Source organism: Salvia hispanica, chromosome 5 (assembly GCF_023119035.1).
Source record: "Salvia hispanica cultivar TCC Black 2014 chromosome 5, UniMelb_Shisp_WGS_1.0, whole genome shotgun sequence".
NCBI lineage: Eukaryota > Viridiplantae > Streptophyta > Magnoliopsida > Lamiales > Lamiaceae > Salvia > Salvia hispanica.
This window is the reverse complement of record NC_062969.1, coordinates 3,892,517-3,908,107: the sequence shown is the minus strand read 5'-3', so window position 1 is coordinate 3,908,107 and position 15,591 is coordinate 3,892,517. Positions and strand designations below refer to the sequence as shown.

General features: G+C 35.0%; 3 protein-coding genes across 4 annotated transcripts in view; 2 read left to right on the top strand and 1 right to left on the bottom strand.

The window, feature by feature from the left end:
* Window positions 1-3,045: 3,045 nt before the first annotated feature.
* Window positions 3,046-6,274, top strand: LOC125190835 (ataxin-10). Of its 2 annotated transcripts, none has more exons than XM_048088240.1 (4): window positions 3,046-3,293; window positions 4,200-4,829; window positions 4,928-5,804; window positions 5,918-6,274. In XM_048088240.1, exons 2-3 carry the CDS (start codon window positions 4,253-4,255, stop codon window positions 5,797-5,799), a joined length of 1,449 nt encoding a protein of 482 aa, XP_047944197.1. In that variant the 5' UTR covers window positions 3,046-3,293; window positions 4,200-4,252; the 3' UTR covers window positions 5,800-5,804; window positions 5,918-6,274. The 2 variants fall into 2 exon arrangements, with proteins under 2 accessions (XP_047944197.1, XP_047944195.1); XM_048088238.1 differs by having other exon boundaries at window positions 3,047-3,293; window positions 5,898-6,274.
* Window positions 6,275-7,487: 1,213 nt separating this feature from the next.
* On the top strand, window positions 7,488-13,279 carry LOC125186069 (tip elongation aberrant protein 1-like). The gene is made up of 11 exons (XM_048082384.1): window positions 7,488-8,039; window positions 8,650-8,799; window positions 9,126-9,287; window positions 10,029-10,181; window positions 10,274-10,426; window positions 10,692-10,856; window positions 10,954-11,142; window positions 11,299-11,485; window positions 11,575-11,782; window positions 12,143-12,443; window positions 12,990-13,279. The coding sequence occupies exons 1-10, from the start codon at window positions 7,874-7,876 to the stop codon at window positions 12,434-12,436; spliced, it is 1,827 nt and encodes a 608-aa protein (XP_047938341.1). The 5' UTR covers window positions 7,488-7,873; the 3' UTR covers window positions 12,437-12,443; window positions 12,990-13,279.
* An 871-nt stretch (window positions 13,280-14,150) lies between these two features.
* LOC125188859 overlaps window positions 14,151-15,591 on the bottom strand; it is a 3,798-nt gene continuing 2,357 nt past the window's right edge. Inside the window, exon 2 of the mRNA XM_048085921.1 lies at window positions 14,151-15,514. Coding sequence (XP_047941878.1) covers window positions 14,358-15,514 — 1,157 coding nt within the window. The 3' untranslated portion in view covers window positions 14,151-14,357. The remainder of the gene's footprint in view (window positions 15,515-15,591) is intronic.

The following is a 15,591-nucleotide window of genomic DNA, read 5'->3' as shown; positions in this document are numbered from 1 at the left end:
TCTAGTGGCGCTGTCTTATCCCTGATTGGATCCAAAACTCCTTTTCCCAATCCAATCTCTCGATCCTGTTCTCGCCAATCACAATTAACGAAAAGTTCTCCATAATTCACTGATTAGCACCATAATGCGATCACATATTCACTCCCGCGCCAATCACCGCCATAATGCAGTATGAATTCGGTTCCGCTAGCAACACTTCACACACAAGACCAATATGCAAGCAGGATCATGCAATTTCAGCTAAGGCTTTGACCCCTCAAACAACAATCCAACAGTAAATTGTTGCAATATCCGATGAATTGAGCTCAATTAACAGGGGTAATGAATTATATCTTCAAGGAGGATTATGAAGCAAGTGGAACAGTAGAGAATTGATCAATTCTAAGTCTAAGGGTTTGAGGCCAGGGAAAAAAACTAGAAATTAGAGGGAAAAAACAATTATTTCCCTTTCTTCCTAAAAATTAATGCAAAGGGAATAATAGATGCATGCAGAGGGGAGGAGAGAGAGAAACAGATATCATGCAGTTGAGTGCATTAGGGGAATAAGCATCCGATTAAATCTGTATAGGGTTTGAGGTAGAAATTTGACAGGGAAAACAATGTTTTCCGATGGCGATTGGATTTTGTTAACCCCAGTTTTTCTGATCAATTGAATGAAGAAAGTATTTGGAAAAAGGAAAGATTAACATGCAGAGAGAGAGAGATCATGGAGTTGTCTGTATTTGGGGAAGAAGCGTCGATCAGGTAAGATACGCCTGACCATGACAGAGATTCAAAGCGACTCCAATTTTTTTCCTTAATTTTTTTTTAGTATTTTTTTACTTTTTTTTTTTTGTTTTTCCCTTTTAATTAATATTTTCCTAGATTTCATGGCCCCATTTTAGAAGAATATTTGTATCATGACACTTTTTAGTTTGCTACTATATGCTCTGGGGACTTTAATATCATTAAATAGAGAAAGGTGGTTTTTGGCTTCGAGCTTAGGGGATTTAATAGTATCATTACTTCAAAATAATTCTTTCTTTTCTTTAAATAATTCTTTCTTTTCTTTAAATAATTCTTTTTTTTTAAATGACTTGAAATACTATAATTTGCTGTATTAGCTCATAGTTTAAGGGGATGATTAGCTATTAGGGGATAGTTATATTTCTTTCATTTTAAGCTAATTATATAAATAAATGGCATTTCATTTTTTATAAGTTTCACTATTTATAATACATCAAATGAAGTGGGTCACGTTATATGTTAATAATGTCATAATCCAATTTCTTCTTTATCTTTCTCATATTTTATCAAATTTATATTAAAAAATATTTCATCTACTATCAGATTTATGAAATAGACTTAAGAGCGTGTATAACTATACAAGTAAAAGTCTCATATTTAGTTTATTTATAAAATTTGCATTGTAAGTTTTAAATTAATTTTTAATAGATTTAATAAATGGTCTCTAAACTATGCCGTTTTTTGTGTACGCAGTATCTGTTACTTGGGGTATGCATATAAACAACCAACAACAAAGCAATTCATGTGATGAGATATGCATGTGCTACCGAGACTTGAGTCTGTAGATCTTGGGAGTCGGCCTTGACTTGTAGGGAAGGGACTAATGTATAATTGTGTGTGAAGTTTTTTTTTATATTTTTTTTATAACCAAAATGACTCCAAATACTCATGTTTGTTTGACATGATTGTGGTTTGGGAATGTAATCTGATTCCAAAATTTTAAATTTCTTTGTTTGGATAAAATATGGAAAGTAAAATGATTTCTAATTGTTAAATTAATGTGTTTGGCTGAATTATAAGAAATTAAGGAAAGTAATCGTATTCCTAAAATCAAGGAATTTAATATAAAATATGAGGATTCTTATTCTTTGGCTAAACCCAAGTATTCCTTTTTCCTAATCTAGGATTTTAAAAGAACAGTTTTCTCTCATGACTGAAGAACGGTTTTCTATCATGTCTCCACTCTGCCGCTCTGCATCTCTCGTCTCTGTGCGTATTTTTCTTGTTCAAACTTTCATGGAGTTAACAATTCCTTCTTCAAGCTTTCATGTATAACTCCAATTTAAAGTGAAATCTTTAATTAGCTGCTAGTAGTATAATGAGTAATTCTGACATTAATAAAGAGAATTGCGTCATATCCATGAAGATGAAAAAAGCAATCGGTAATCATATTTTTGACGATATTATGCATTTTTTTTTTGTTATTTGCTCAAGTTTCGACCAAACACATGAATTATAATCTACTGGATTCATATTTTTAAGAATCACATTCCTCGTAATCATAAATCCTAAGAATCATAATACCAGAAATCAAAATCTTAGAAATCAAAATCCTAGTAATCATTTTCCCTGATAACTTTACTTTCCTTACTAACAACGAGGCTTAATTTAGAGTTTCTAAATCGATAGTCTTCTCATGTAACCTTGTAATATCAGGAAAACATATATATATTCATTCAGTTCTGTGTTAGTTGATGCAATAATTTTAGGTACAAGATTTAAGACGATTGATATTTAAAGGTTATGTGGATAAAGAATAAAGTGTGAACAAATTTAGAACAGAAAAAGAAATAAGAGATTAAACTTGAGTAAATACAAAATTTTGGGTATAAAAGAGTAGAGTAAATAACGCGAGAGCTTCAAAATAGAATGCAAAGCAAAGTAGTTCACAGTGTAAGTATTTGTTTTACTAGTGTTTTTATTATGCAAATTATAATCTTATCATACTGATACTAGTGTTTATATTAAAACCATCTAGAATTCAGACCAAATAAAATAATGATGTCAAGTCAAGCATATCTTAAGATTGTTGGCATAATACGTGATACTGCATCGATATAAGTAATACTACTATTATTTTCATATTAAATAATTTATTAAAAAAATTTAAAAGTGTTTTAAAATTATTAATATTATATTTATAATTACTATTTTATCAACAAAAAATTAATAAAACAGTAGTACTTTAGTGACTACAATTAGGTAATGGTATTTAATTGATTCATTCAAAATTCAGATAACTTTTCTCATAATTAAGAACTCCTACATAAAATCATATTCAAAGATTTGCATATTCCCAACAAGATTACAAACAAATGGGCCTTTAAAATTTCTGTGAAACTAGGCTCGTTTGCACGCACAGGAGTACAGGACTGTTTATGAGGGTAGGGTGACGGCTGGATTTCTTCTGCAATCACTTGTTTGAACACGTTCCTCATCAATTTAGGTATCGGATCAGACGCCGCCGGCCGTCCAGCTGTGTAATCGTGCTTCGTTCTGTATCACCTGTAAGCCCTAATTTTTATTTTCTAAATTAATTTTCGATTTTGACAGTTCACGCCTATTTTTTTTTGAAAGAATTCGTGCTAACAAAGATGTAAATTGTCTATTTAATTGCGGGATGGTCTTTTTCGTTTTTGGTTTCGTCTCAATTACTCAAAATGCTTAGCAATCATCAAATTGTTAATCAGAAACTCCTAGTTACGCCCCCGGTTCCTCTGTCAGCTTCTCTCGTGGATCATGTAGCTCGAATAAGCTTCCCTGGTGTTTACAATGCTTGAGGAATAACATGTGAAATTGATTTTGTACTTTGTAGAACAAAATTTAAGTCGACAGTTGTGAATTGGTCTTCCATCTTGTTCTCGGTGGTATGTAACATTAGTTAAGTCTAGTGTAAATACTTGGATTTTAAACATATCATTTGGTTACTGTGCTGTTAGGGTGTAAGAACTATAAGGTTTCCATGATGTTAAGAGGCGCAGTTTGTATTCAAAAACCATTTGTGTTATATGAAGCTATTTTTCCCAATTAGCTGTATAGATACATGCCAACATGTTCTTGGTGGGACACCTTAGTGACTTGTAATGCATTTCCCCTTTTATCTCCTATTGTTCTGTTATAGTACTATTTTACTTATTATTGGCATAGCCCAAGTTTTTTAATCATGGTAGATTAGCTTTGTGATTAGTTGGCTAGCTAGCTTCCCAATTGTCTTTATTTACTAAACATAAGATATACTCAAAGCTCAGTTACATGGAGTACTATAATAGGGATTTCGGATCTGTTTCTATGATGTGAATTTTGAGAAAGTGAACCCCAGTACTGCTGTTTTCATAAGTTGTTGGTTGGTGCTGGACATAAGTATAGTACTATTATTTTTTCTGTATTAATCTATATCATATTCTTCCTCTCAGGAATTGAATTCTGGAGTCTTATATTCGTACGCCACTGTAACTCTGTACCTACGATGAATACAATGGAAAATGTATTTCAGCAGCTCTTAGCTGCTTCTGGCTCTTCCACAGTGAAAGAATCACTTGACTGTCTCATTGAAACTGCAAAAACTTCTGATGGCCGATTAGACCTTGCTTGCAAGCGTATTGTTGTACCAGTACTCAGGCTCTGCCAGTCTCCACCTTCTGCCGAAGAACTTTTCTTGTCGATAAAGCTGCTTAGAAACTTGTGTGCTGGAGAGAGTAAAAATCAGGACCTATTTATTCATCAAAACGGTGTTGCTATTATTTTGGGTCTCATCAAATCTATGGGGTTTGTTTCCAGTAGTTCTGATAATAGGACACTTCATATGGTATTGCAACTCTTGGGAAATGTTTCATTAGCTGGTGAACAACATCAAGGCGTTATATGGCGCGAAATGTTCCCCTTTGGATTTCTAGATATTGCTAGAGTTCAAAGCAAGGAAATATGTGATACTTTGTCCATGGTTATCTATACATGTGTTGAGGGCAGCAACAAGTCATCCGTAGAGTTGCTTGGAGATGCAGGAATGGACATTGTAGTAGAAATTATACGAACTGCTACAATAGGTACCCAACTTTATAGCCTATTTCTTGCTACTAGTACTGTTTATTTGTGAAAAGGTCAATTTCATGTGACATGTTCATTTTCATTTGGTCTTTTGCAGTTGGATATAAAGAGCACTGGGTGAAATGGCTTCTGTTCAAAATATGTTTTGAAGATTCTTATTTTTCACCACTTTTCTCTAAATTATCTCCGGTTGCTGAAGATGAGAACTCTGATATGAATGTAGCTGGAATTAATAGTTTTGGAGCTGAACAAGCGTTATTACTGGGTATTCTAGCAGAAATTCTTAATGAGCAACTTGGAGATATAGTTGTTTCTAATGAATTTTCATTGTTCCTATTCAAGATATTGAGAAACATTGTTGGGGTTGTTGACTTTAGTACTAGAGGAAAATTGCGTCTTCCAACTGGTTCAGCTGATGTCGACATCATGGGCTACTCCCTGTCCTTATTAAGAGATATTAGTGCATGCCAAGGTCAAAATGTTAAGAACCAGGGTGAAGATGCTGTAGATATGCTAGTCTCAGCTGGGCTAGTTAAGTTTCTTATTAGATTGCTCCGAGACCTAGAGCCTCCAGCAATGATTAGGAAAGTGGCGGTCGACAACAATAAGGTAGAAGACTCAACTTCAAAGTCTTCAAAGTATCAGAGCCCTTACATAGGTTTCCGCAAAGATTTGGTTGCCATCATTGGGAATTGTAGCTACCGCAGGAAGCACGTTCAGGATGAAATAAGAGAACAAGACGGAATTCTTCTTTTGTTACAACAGAACGTCACTGATGAAGATAGTCCATTCTTGAGGGAGTGGGGCATCTGGTCAATGAGAAATGTTTTCGAAGGTAATGAAGAAAACCAAAAATTAGTTGCTCAATTGGAGCTCCAGAGATCTGTGGATACTCCTGAGATCACTGAGATGGGCCTCCGGGTAGAAATTGATCCAAAAACTCAGCGCCCAAAGCTTGTAAATGCCTAATCAAGGTACATCTCTGTGTTATGTTTCTTTTTACTATCACTTATGTTCTTGTATCATTTTATCAGTGCCTTTATATATTGACTAACTATATGCTTTAGTATCGTGTGTTTGCCTGAAGGAATGAGTTGGAGGGCGCCATTTGTGTGTGGAATGGAGAAACTCATTGAACCAGGGGGTGAACATGTGAACGTTGTCATACACAATATCGTTCATAGCTCGAGAAACACACTAGCTGACAGGTTAACGACATTCTGGAGACTGCAGTAGCCAGCTGGTTTCTGCATAAATGCATGATATAACTCATTAGTGCATGATATTTTCCAGTTCAAAGACTCTTAGCTTATTTCCAGTCATAATATTTTGTTTTACTTACCTTTTGCTTGTAAAAATTGCTGTATTTTGGTAGATATGCACTTGCATTACTTAAATCGAGTACTATTGACATTTTTTTTCTGGAAGACAAGTATTTTATTAATATTTTGAATAAAAATTATAGTAGATGAAAATTCAGGGCGAGAGATGTTAGCCACGTACGTCATCCTATCACCTCTATAACTAGAATCTTTTCATTATCTTTGGCATATTTATGGTATACAATACAATATACTTTAAATAAATTTGTCATTATTTCTGGTGCACGTTTAAATGTGGGTATCACCAATTTTGTTGTCTATTTCACTTCGTATATTTTCAATTAAGGTTTATTGCTATAGACTGTTTCTGTATATCTCTTTTCATTTATTATTCCTTTTCTGTAAATAATGACAACACCGATTTCTAATTATTGATTTGGATCAGCTTCAACAAAAGTTGAAGTAGTGTTCCTATAGGTAAATTAGCAATTAAGTGTACGCTAATCAGCCTAAAATATGTCTTTGACATTTCAAAATTAATTTTGTAACAAGAGAGATATCAAATGCAAATAGATGGGAACTAGCGTAGATCACTTTTCACGTTTTATATCAACGGTAATAATAATAAATGTGCATGCCATTTTTTTATTTAGCTTACTCCAATAAAATCTGTGTATTCTCCATAGGGTCATGACTCATGATCCAGTCTTACATTTTTTTGCTAGGAATAAAAAAAAAATTGGAATTTTACATAAATTAAAGTTTCATTGCCCATTTTCTAACTATATTTTGAATCGTGAGAAACACTACTACTTTTTATAGCTATTTTTAATGACCAAAATCTAATATAATCAGTAATCTTCGAAAGCTAATACATACCTTTTCATAATTACATTTGGATTACCCTTTATTTCAAAATAGTAAAGTATTTCACTTCTATTTCTACAAAAAATTTCACCATACATTACACTGCTTTAAACTTGGACCTCACTCACTATTTATGATATTTCAACTCTTTTTATATCTTTTTTCTTCTAATTTACGAATTTCATAGTAAAACGTGTAATGTCCCAAAGTCTATTTTTAAAAGAACGGAGATAATAACTTAATTGAAAACTACAACTATGGCTCGTAGTCTAATAATATTTCATCTTACTATTTATATTCTACTCCACTATACAATACTAGTGTATATAATTGTTTACTATTTGTATTCTACAATGCTAATTTTGTACGTGTTGATATGCTTGTATTTATTCAATTAACAGTTTTAGAAAAATACTAAGTAGGAATTTAATATAAGGACCAATTCCAAAAATGCTTTCCCTATTTTTCGTCTAATCTGATACTTCTGCTAAAGCTAAAGCTGCAATACATACATATTGAAGCAAGAATTGAATAACTCATGCTATTCAAAATTCGTCCTTGATTTCAAATTCTTTGCAAGAAACAACAAAGCATCCCACCCAAATCAAGGAATTTCACATTGATTCACGCACAAAATCTCTGGCTGGAGCCTGGAGCTGTAAATGATTCATAAATGAAAAAGCCCATAAACCCACATCCCTAGAAACCAAATTACCCCATCTCCAATATCAACTCATTTATTCACTACCCTTTCTCTTATTTACCCGGTGCTTTCCCTCTCATATTTCAATTTTTTTCGCAATTTTCCGTTCAATTGTTGTAATTCTCCAAGTGGGTTTTTGTATGCTGAGAGCATGGCGATAAGATGGGAGAAGGTACAGGTGAGTGGAGTGGGTGGTGGGCCCGGGGTGAGGTGGGGCCACACATGCAACGCCATTAGAGGAGGGAAGCTTCTCTATGTTTTCGGCGGATATGGGAAGGATCAGTGCCAGACGAATCAAATTCATGTTTTTGACGCTGGTAATTTCTCCCGCTTCATTTCCTTTTTTCTTGTGTACTCTCTCATGATTCACAATATTTTGTTATTTTGGAGTGCGAGGAAATTGAATATTTGTATCATGTGTTTGGTTTATCTTTATATGATATTTGTGGGTTTATGAGCTGAAAATGCATGTATGTTTTAGGCGTGTGTAAAATCTTGCTTACCTGTGATGGAAAGGCTTGTGGTCTCTTTATTCTTGCAGAATCTGTGGTTAGGATGTGTGTGTTTTGATTAATCTTTAGATTCTTGCAAGTTCCTGGTCTCCCTTTGAGGTTCTTTCTTAAGTAGATTGTGAATCTATATGTATACATGTATGGTACTGTTCGCCTTTTCATTTACATTTGTAATTTGACCAATAGATTCGTTCTTAGGCGGCTTAATTTGGAGTCTGATGCTTCCATATGGGTAACTGTTGAAATAGTGCTCCAAACTTCTTATGATTTCAAAAGAACATGATTTATTTGTGAATTGTGTGTTTATTTACCATTGTTCTTCTTATTGGAATTTATTTACTCTCAACATGCTATGCACAAGGTGGCTCTGGAAACCAGCTATCTAGACTCTAATTAAGTGTATTGTGTGGTCCAGTCAATACATTTTGGAGCGAGCCCGTTGTGAATGGTACACCACCTACCCCAAGAGACAGTCATAGTTGTACCACAGTTGGAGACAATCTCTTTGTATTTGGTGGTACTGATGGAAGAAGGCCACTTAATGATTTGCTGCTTCTGCAAACTTGTAAGTTCTTCATTCGTTTTAATACTTATAGATCCTTCCTCCCTATTTCTATTTAAATTTCCTAAACTAGAGCTTTAGACTTACTGGCTTGGCCATGTTCAATTCATTTTCATGTGTTTCCACTTTATTCTATAATATGAAGATGAACAATTAGATGGAAAAGTTCATGTAACTTTTATTTTGTCTGCAACTCATTAAGAACTACCTTTCTGTTTACTTTTTCTTTTATATCTTGAAATTGGTCATCTCATATGCAAGGAAATTTTTAAACTTGTTCAGTTATTATGTAACTGACTCTATGTTTGCGTATTCTTTGCCCATGATAGCCACCAATACATGGGTTGTACCATCGGTTAGAGGTGATGCTCCGGAACCAAGAGAAGGCCATAGTGCGGCACTTATCGGTAAAAGACTCTTCATTTTTGGTGGATGTGGCAAATATGAGAACAGTGAAGTCTACTATGATGATCTTTACATATTAAATACGGGTACGGACATTTTACTCTGTCTCAGAAAGTTGATTTTGTCTTTAGGCCTAGTTTAATTTTTGGCTATTTCTTATTTTGTTTCTTTCGTTGTTGAAACTTGTTGTCAACACTGTATTTCTTAGTTCCAATAAATTTGCCTGTCAATGAAATTCTACACTATAAAAACTAGAGCTACTGTTTAGATAATGTAAAGAGGTTGAGTGATACTTATTACTATGTCATGTCTGCACAAGTTACCGATATCAGACATATAATTGGATTTCAGATTAGAGTGTATATTGATGTTTACGTTGTACTTTCCTTAATACTGATACTGCACCTATAGTTAGATAATTGCACATCATCCGTAAAACCATTTACCTATCCTTAGTGTGGCTGATAAGTTTCTTTAGTGACATCATCTCTCATTCTTGATCACAATTGACTTGAAAAGGAGTTCTGAACTCTTAGTGCAAATTTGGAATTTCATTCTCAGGATAGTAAGGATACATAAGTATGCAATTGATGTTGTAATAACGTGTAATTGAAATATAATTGGATTTGTATCATGGAAATTTCCACACTTATGTTGATATACTTTACTGTCTCTTATATTTTGAACTTTGGTAAATGGCTGCACCATGTTTTGGTGTATGGCAAATGAAAGAACTCCTAAAACTTGTCTCGTAATGATTGATATTTTATCCTGGGCGATTTAGCGAAAAAAGCATATTTTCAGGCTTTCATGTGCTTTATGTGCAGAGACTTTTGTGTGGAAACGTGTGTTCCCTACGGGTACTCCTCCAAGTAAAAGAGACAGCCATACCTGCGCATCTTGGAACAACAAAATCATAGTCGTTGGTGGTGAAGACTCCTCTAATTATTACCTATCGGATGTACACATACTTGATGCTGGTATGCTTGAATTGTCTTTATTGATCTTATAAAATTATGTTTAGTACAAAAATTTGCATTTACGGATTATTCTTCACTCCTTGAATATATAGATACTCTTGTTTGGTGCAAGTTGAACACCACCGGCCAGTTATTGCCACCTCGAGCTGGACATACAACAATTTGTTTGGGAAAAAAAATGTTTGTCTTTGGAGGTTTCTCAGATGAGCAGAACTTGTATAATGATGTCTATATGCTTGACATTGGTAAGTAGTTTGTGGTAATCGTTATTTTGTTAATGTAATAATACCAGCTTCTTGGACCCATGAACAACTACTCGTGGTTGTTTGTTGAGTTGGGGAGGGGAAGGAGTGGGGATCAAACCTCACACCTCTTACTTTTATATAGAACACCCAACTTCTTCGAGGTGACAAGGAATCAAAATAAAAGGCAGTGACCCTATTAAAAAGTGGGAAACTGGCGGACAACATGTATGATTATGTCCCAGTCTTAACCAACCATCTTATGCAGAAACCAGTTCCTGGATCAAAGTTTCAGCCGTCGGGGAAGGCCCTTCTGGCAGATTTTCCATGGCAGGTGAAAGTTTGGATCCGCATATGGGTGGCGTTCTTGTTTTTATAGGCGGCTGCAATAAAAATCTGGAAGCACTAGATGACATGTATTACTTGCACACAGGTATTATTTTCCCATCTTGAAATGTCGCAGATAGTATTTATTTACTGAGTTAGAGCTTAACTAATTGCAATACCGTGTCCGAACTGTTTATTACCAGGATTTTCTAAAGAGATTGACAGAGATGAAAAGCGTAATGAGAAGTTATCTTTGAGGAAACAGCTGAAGCTGAAATGTCAAGAGCAAAATACAACTACCCCTGGCTATGAGAAGGCTTCATATGGCACTGAACATGAAGATGATACTACCATTTACCAACCTACGCCAATATCGAGTTATATGCCAGCAGGCAAGATCACAGACACCTCTCTTATGTTTATCTCCAACTATTTTGCTTGACTGTATTCCTTGGGTAACTGGGGTGTCTGGTGGTTAATTAGTCATGTTTGCAGACTATAGAATGTAAATAAATTGGTACTCCGTAATAATTTCTTTTCTGATGCAGGGAGGCAAAATTTCTATTTGAATGAATATCAAGCCCCTCTTGGAAAAAAGACCTTCCAAGCTAGGGTCTTTAAAAGCTTTCCTGATGGATATACAATTGAAACTATTATCGATGGGAAGCCTCTACGTGGAGTACTATTTTCCAACAAACCTAGCTCCACTAGCATGGCAGTTGATAATTTCAATGGGTGAGATTTTGTGTGGATGATTATCTGTTTTGTAAACTGACTGAAGGATGCAGAAATGTTTGATGTGCTTGTATTGAACTTTATTACAGTAAGATGGAAGCTATGAAGATTAATGATCCAAATGTGCACGGTGGTCACAATTCTGGGATGGAGAGTGAGAAGCCACTGCAGCATGATGCAACTGTGGTCAAGCAAGCAGATGATTCTGGGAATGATGAGGAAGGATTGAAAGCCCCGATGGAAATCGCCACATCAGAAACTAAAAATCCTGATGCTGAATCATTGATATCTCAAGAGGTTATCCAATTTCTCTAAATCAGATTTTCATCTTTTAGTACTCTTTATTTCTCTAAGACTAAACAATTCAGTCTACTTAGACAAAAATCACCAAAAATATATGTAATATTTGTGGAGTTTTCCAGAAAATCCTAATGTCAAAAATCTGTTTTTCTGATTAGGACATGGCAGAAATTGACCCTAAAATGTCAACCGCATTGAAGTTTTTAAGATAGCGGAAATTTTTAGTTCCGTTGCCCTAAAGAAAATTTGTGGCCAGTAATAGTTAAATTTTCGGGTTCTTGACAGCATATCTTACTCCCTTCAGGTGGATGCATTTTCATATATTGAATATTTTCACTTGTTTATCCCATTAATTAGGTTGTGGAAGCCTCAGAAAGACGTCTGGCACCTGCTGGTAATGCGGGAGCCTCAGAAACACATCTGGCATCTGCTGTTAATGTGGGAGCCTCAGACACACATCTGGCACCTGATGGTAATGCAGGAGCCTCAGAAATACATTTGTCACCTGCTGGTAATGCGGGAGCCTCGGAAACACATCTGTCACCTGCTGGTACTGCAGGAAGTGACACCCCTAATAATCAATCATTAATAGATGCTGAAATGCATGAAGAGGATGCCTCTGTGGTTGTTAAGGATCAAACACTCGCATAATGTTGAGGTACTAATATAATATACTTACTAATTATTTTCAAGTCAATTTGATTGGAATCAAGTAGTACCCAATAGTTGGAAACTTGTTAAACCTTAGAAGGTTAAGTCACTTATGCCATAAACAACTTGTTTTGTTTTGCAAAGTTTCTCTCAAACACGTGTCGGAGTATCATTCCTTTGTTACAAAATTTGTTGTTATCAGTTCAACCTTTTTTCTTGGTCTCGTCTTTTAGTGATAACTAGGATCTGAACCGTGTCCTATTTACAGAGGCTTCTTGAAATTGTGGGAATAAAATAAGTTTTTCTATTTTCAGGGTGCACATAAAACATTGAAAAACAACCTTAATTGAATACAAATTGATCAGGCTATCATCTTAATTCGTATTCAAATTTGAGAGAGAACAAAAATATGGCATGCTTATATTTTTAGTAGAGAGTCTGCAGTGGCTGTTCATATGCGCCATTTTCTATCAGCTACTAGCTGCCTAGAAAGCAGTTGGTATTTGATTATTTATGCGTCTAATGTTTTTCTTATATGTTTCTCTCTATGCAGGCTGAGATGTCGCAGGACTGATTTTTCCAGATGAAAGTTCTTCTGGGCCAAACTCTGTATAGCTTCTGACTACTGAAATAGGCAAGAACGCGTCGACTAACTTTTTCCAGTCTCTGCTCGGATTCTACGCCTCTTGTTCTCTTGAAAAATTACTCTTTTAACAATATGCAAGTCACAATTAGCTAGCCACTACCCAAATGTTGAGTCCTTTTATATTGCTAGTTAGTAAAGCTACAGACTCAGAATTGACCTCTCTTCCATCTTTGCAGTAATATATCACACTCTCTCTCTCTCTGCGTGTATGTGTGTGTGTTTGTGTTGTTTACTGTTTTACATGTGATAAATAGGTTAGACAATCTCATGTTGGATTTATGGTTGAATAAGGTTTTTTCATTATACTGTAGCTGTTTCTGGTTATTACAACTGATTTTGGAGGTTTCTAGGCAAAGATTTATATTTTGATTCCATTATGCGACCACAAATACCTATGAGATATCATGTCACGTCACCTGGTGTTACATCTTCCATTATATAGACTAGATTGACAAGATATATAGATAACACCGATAATGATAATGGATGATTATCATAAACAACAAATTTATGTGACCAAATTTTGTACAATCAAAAACTAGTTTATTTGATAAAAAAAATAGGTCTATTTATGCATTTAATTAAAATATATGATGCATATATAGTACATGGAAAGTGCATAATATTGTGGTTATATATTTACGATTTGTGTAGAAATTTATTATTTTTTTGAATCATAAATGTAATTAGTGCGTACTTTAATTCAAATTTTAAAAATAATAGAAAGAAAATTCAAATATAAAAAAAAAATGAGGTTAAAGGCTAATTAGTCTTTTTAACTTATCCACTTATTATATTTATAATTTCAATATATAATTAATATATCAAATTATTAATATAACCTTATTTTGGTTGTACAAAATTTAGTTGTTTATCGTTACTCTATTATAAAATCCTATATATTTAGTCCAAATGTATACTCCTTATTTTATGATTATTATAAAATTCTATATATTTCGTAATATATACTCCTTATGTTATGACCATCATCATCACACACATGCTACTATATAATTCATTTATGTATGAATAATAGTAATACTTCCTACAAAAAGTGGGGTACTGAAATTGAAGAATGGGACTCCACCCAAGCAAATCCTATTATAGAATGCAGTGATTTTCACTCATCTGCACAATAATCACAACATGTAGCTGAAAGGAGTTCTCATCAAGACTAATTCATTTGTATATGTACATTAACATCATCCAATCAAGAATCTAATTCCAACAACAAAATGTGCTATTGAATGCAAGAAATCCTACAATCAAGCCATCTCAGCTTACAAGAAAGAATTGGCTAGCCCGACGTCTCCAACCTCCTTGCCGTTTCTTTGTCCTTCCCCAGCTCAGCACGACACTCTGGTCAGCGCTAGCAATGGACTGCTTCATGATCGAGCTCATTGACTTCTTCGTCACATCTGAAGGAGATAACTTAGAATATTTTCTTGCTTTTGCACCACCACTCCTGCCCGGTTTCCTCTTCAACAAACCTGTTTCTAGAGCTTCCGAATTGAAGCCCTTGCATTGCTTCTTTCCTCTCTTCTGACCCTTCCTGGATCTTCTGGACATGTTACTCCTTCCTTTTCCTGTGCTAAAACGAGACAAGTTTAAAGCGTTCTCCCCACATTGATCCATTGCAACAGTCTCAAGTTCCATGACCTCATCTCCCACTTCGTCTCCATTGGAAGAAACAATTTCGGCAAACCAACACAGATTTCTGAAGTTTGCTAGTGATTCAAGAACTTCAGCTTCTACCTTGACTCCAGATGTAAAAATTGTGACTAGAGTCTTTGCAGCAGTGGTGTCGGATTCAATGAATGGCTCAGCCTCTCCTTGTTCAGATAAAAGATGTGTTTCCGGTTGAATATCTTCGGATTCTCCTCTTGGAGGAGAACGCTCCTTGTTCTCAGGGCTCACCGGTCCCTTCAACAACTCTGCAGACTTCGAGCTAGCCGGAGGCAGAGGATGCTCGTCTACTACTCCATTGTTCAAGTCAATGTAACTTTCAGCTTTCAAGAAACTGTCACTGATGCTGTTCTGTACAATAGGTTCGTCTTCAGAGGCAGAGTTGCTATCGGGAACTACTTTAGCCTCTCTATTTATAGATGGAGGGCTTTCAAAAGGCATTTGAGTCTCACAGAAAGGCATTGAATTCAAATCAATATCCATTGATGAATTTGTGCCATCCGAGTTTTCACCAGTCTTCACAAGATCAGTAAAAGCTTCAAGAGGACCAGATGAACTTGTGGGAAACGATTCCAACTGTATGGGCTCATTCAGATCAATGAAACAATAAGTTTTCTTGGTATCCGAACTAGAACTCGATAAATCCCATGTTTTACTCAAGCCAATATCTGAATGAGATGCAGCTAGAAAGTTGGAAACTTTATCAGGGGTACGACATGTGAAGTCAGATGCTTCAGAAAGGTTCCCTGCTTTGAACTGCTTCACTTGATCATCATGGTAGATATGAGCTGGAAGTTCAAGGTCGATAATTCCACTTCGTTTA

Excerpts from the sequence above, each read along its gene's own strand:
- LOC125190835 (XM_048088240.1), top strand. The coding sequence starts at position 4,253 with ATGAATACAATGGAAAATGTATTTCAGCAGCTCTTAGCTGCTTCTGGC. Across the intron at positions 4,830-4,927 it reads TATACGAACTGCTACAATAG|TTGGATATAAAGAGCACTGG; the intron begins GTACCCAACTTT and ends GGTCTTTTGCAG.
- LOC125186069 (XM_048082384.1), top strand. The coding sequence starts at position 7,874 with ATGGCGATAAGATGGGAGAAGGTACAGGTGAGTGGAGTGGGTGGTGGG. Across the intron at positions 10,427-10,691 it reads TGTCTATATGCTTGACATTG|AAACCAGTTCCTGGATCAAA; the intron begins GTAAGTAGTTTG and ends CATCTTATGCAG. Across the intron at positions 11,486-11,574 it reads GCAGTTGATAATTTCAATGG|TAAGATGGAAGCTATGAAGA; the intron begins GTGAGATTTTGT and ends ACTTTATTACAG.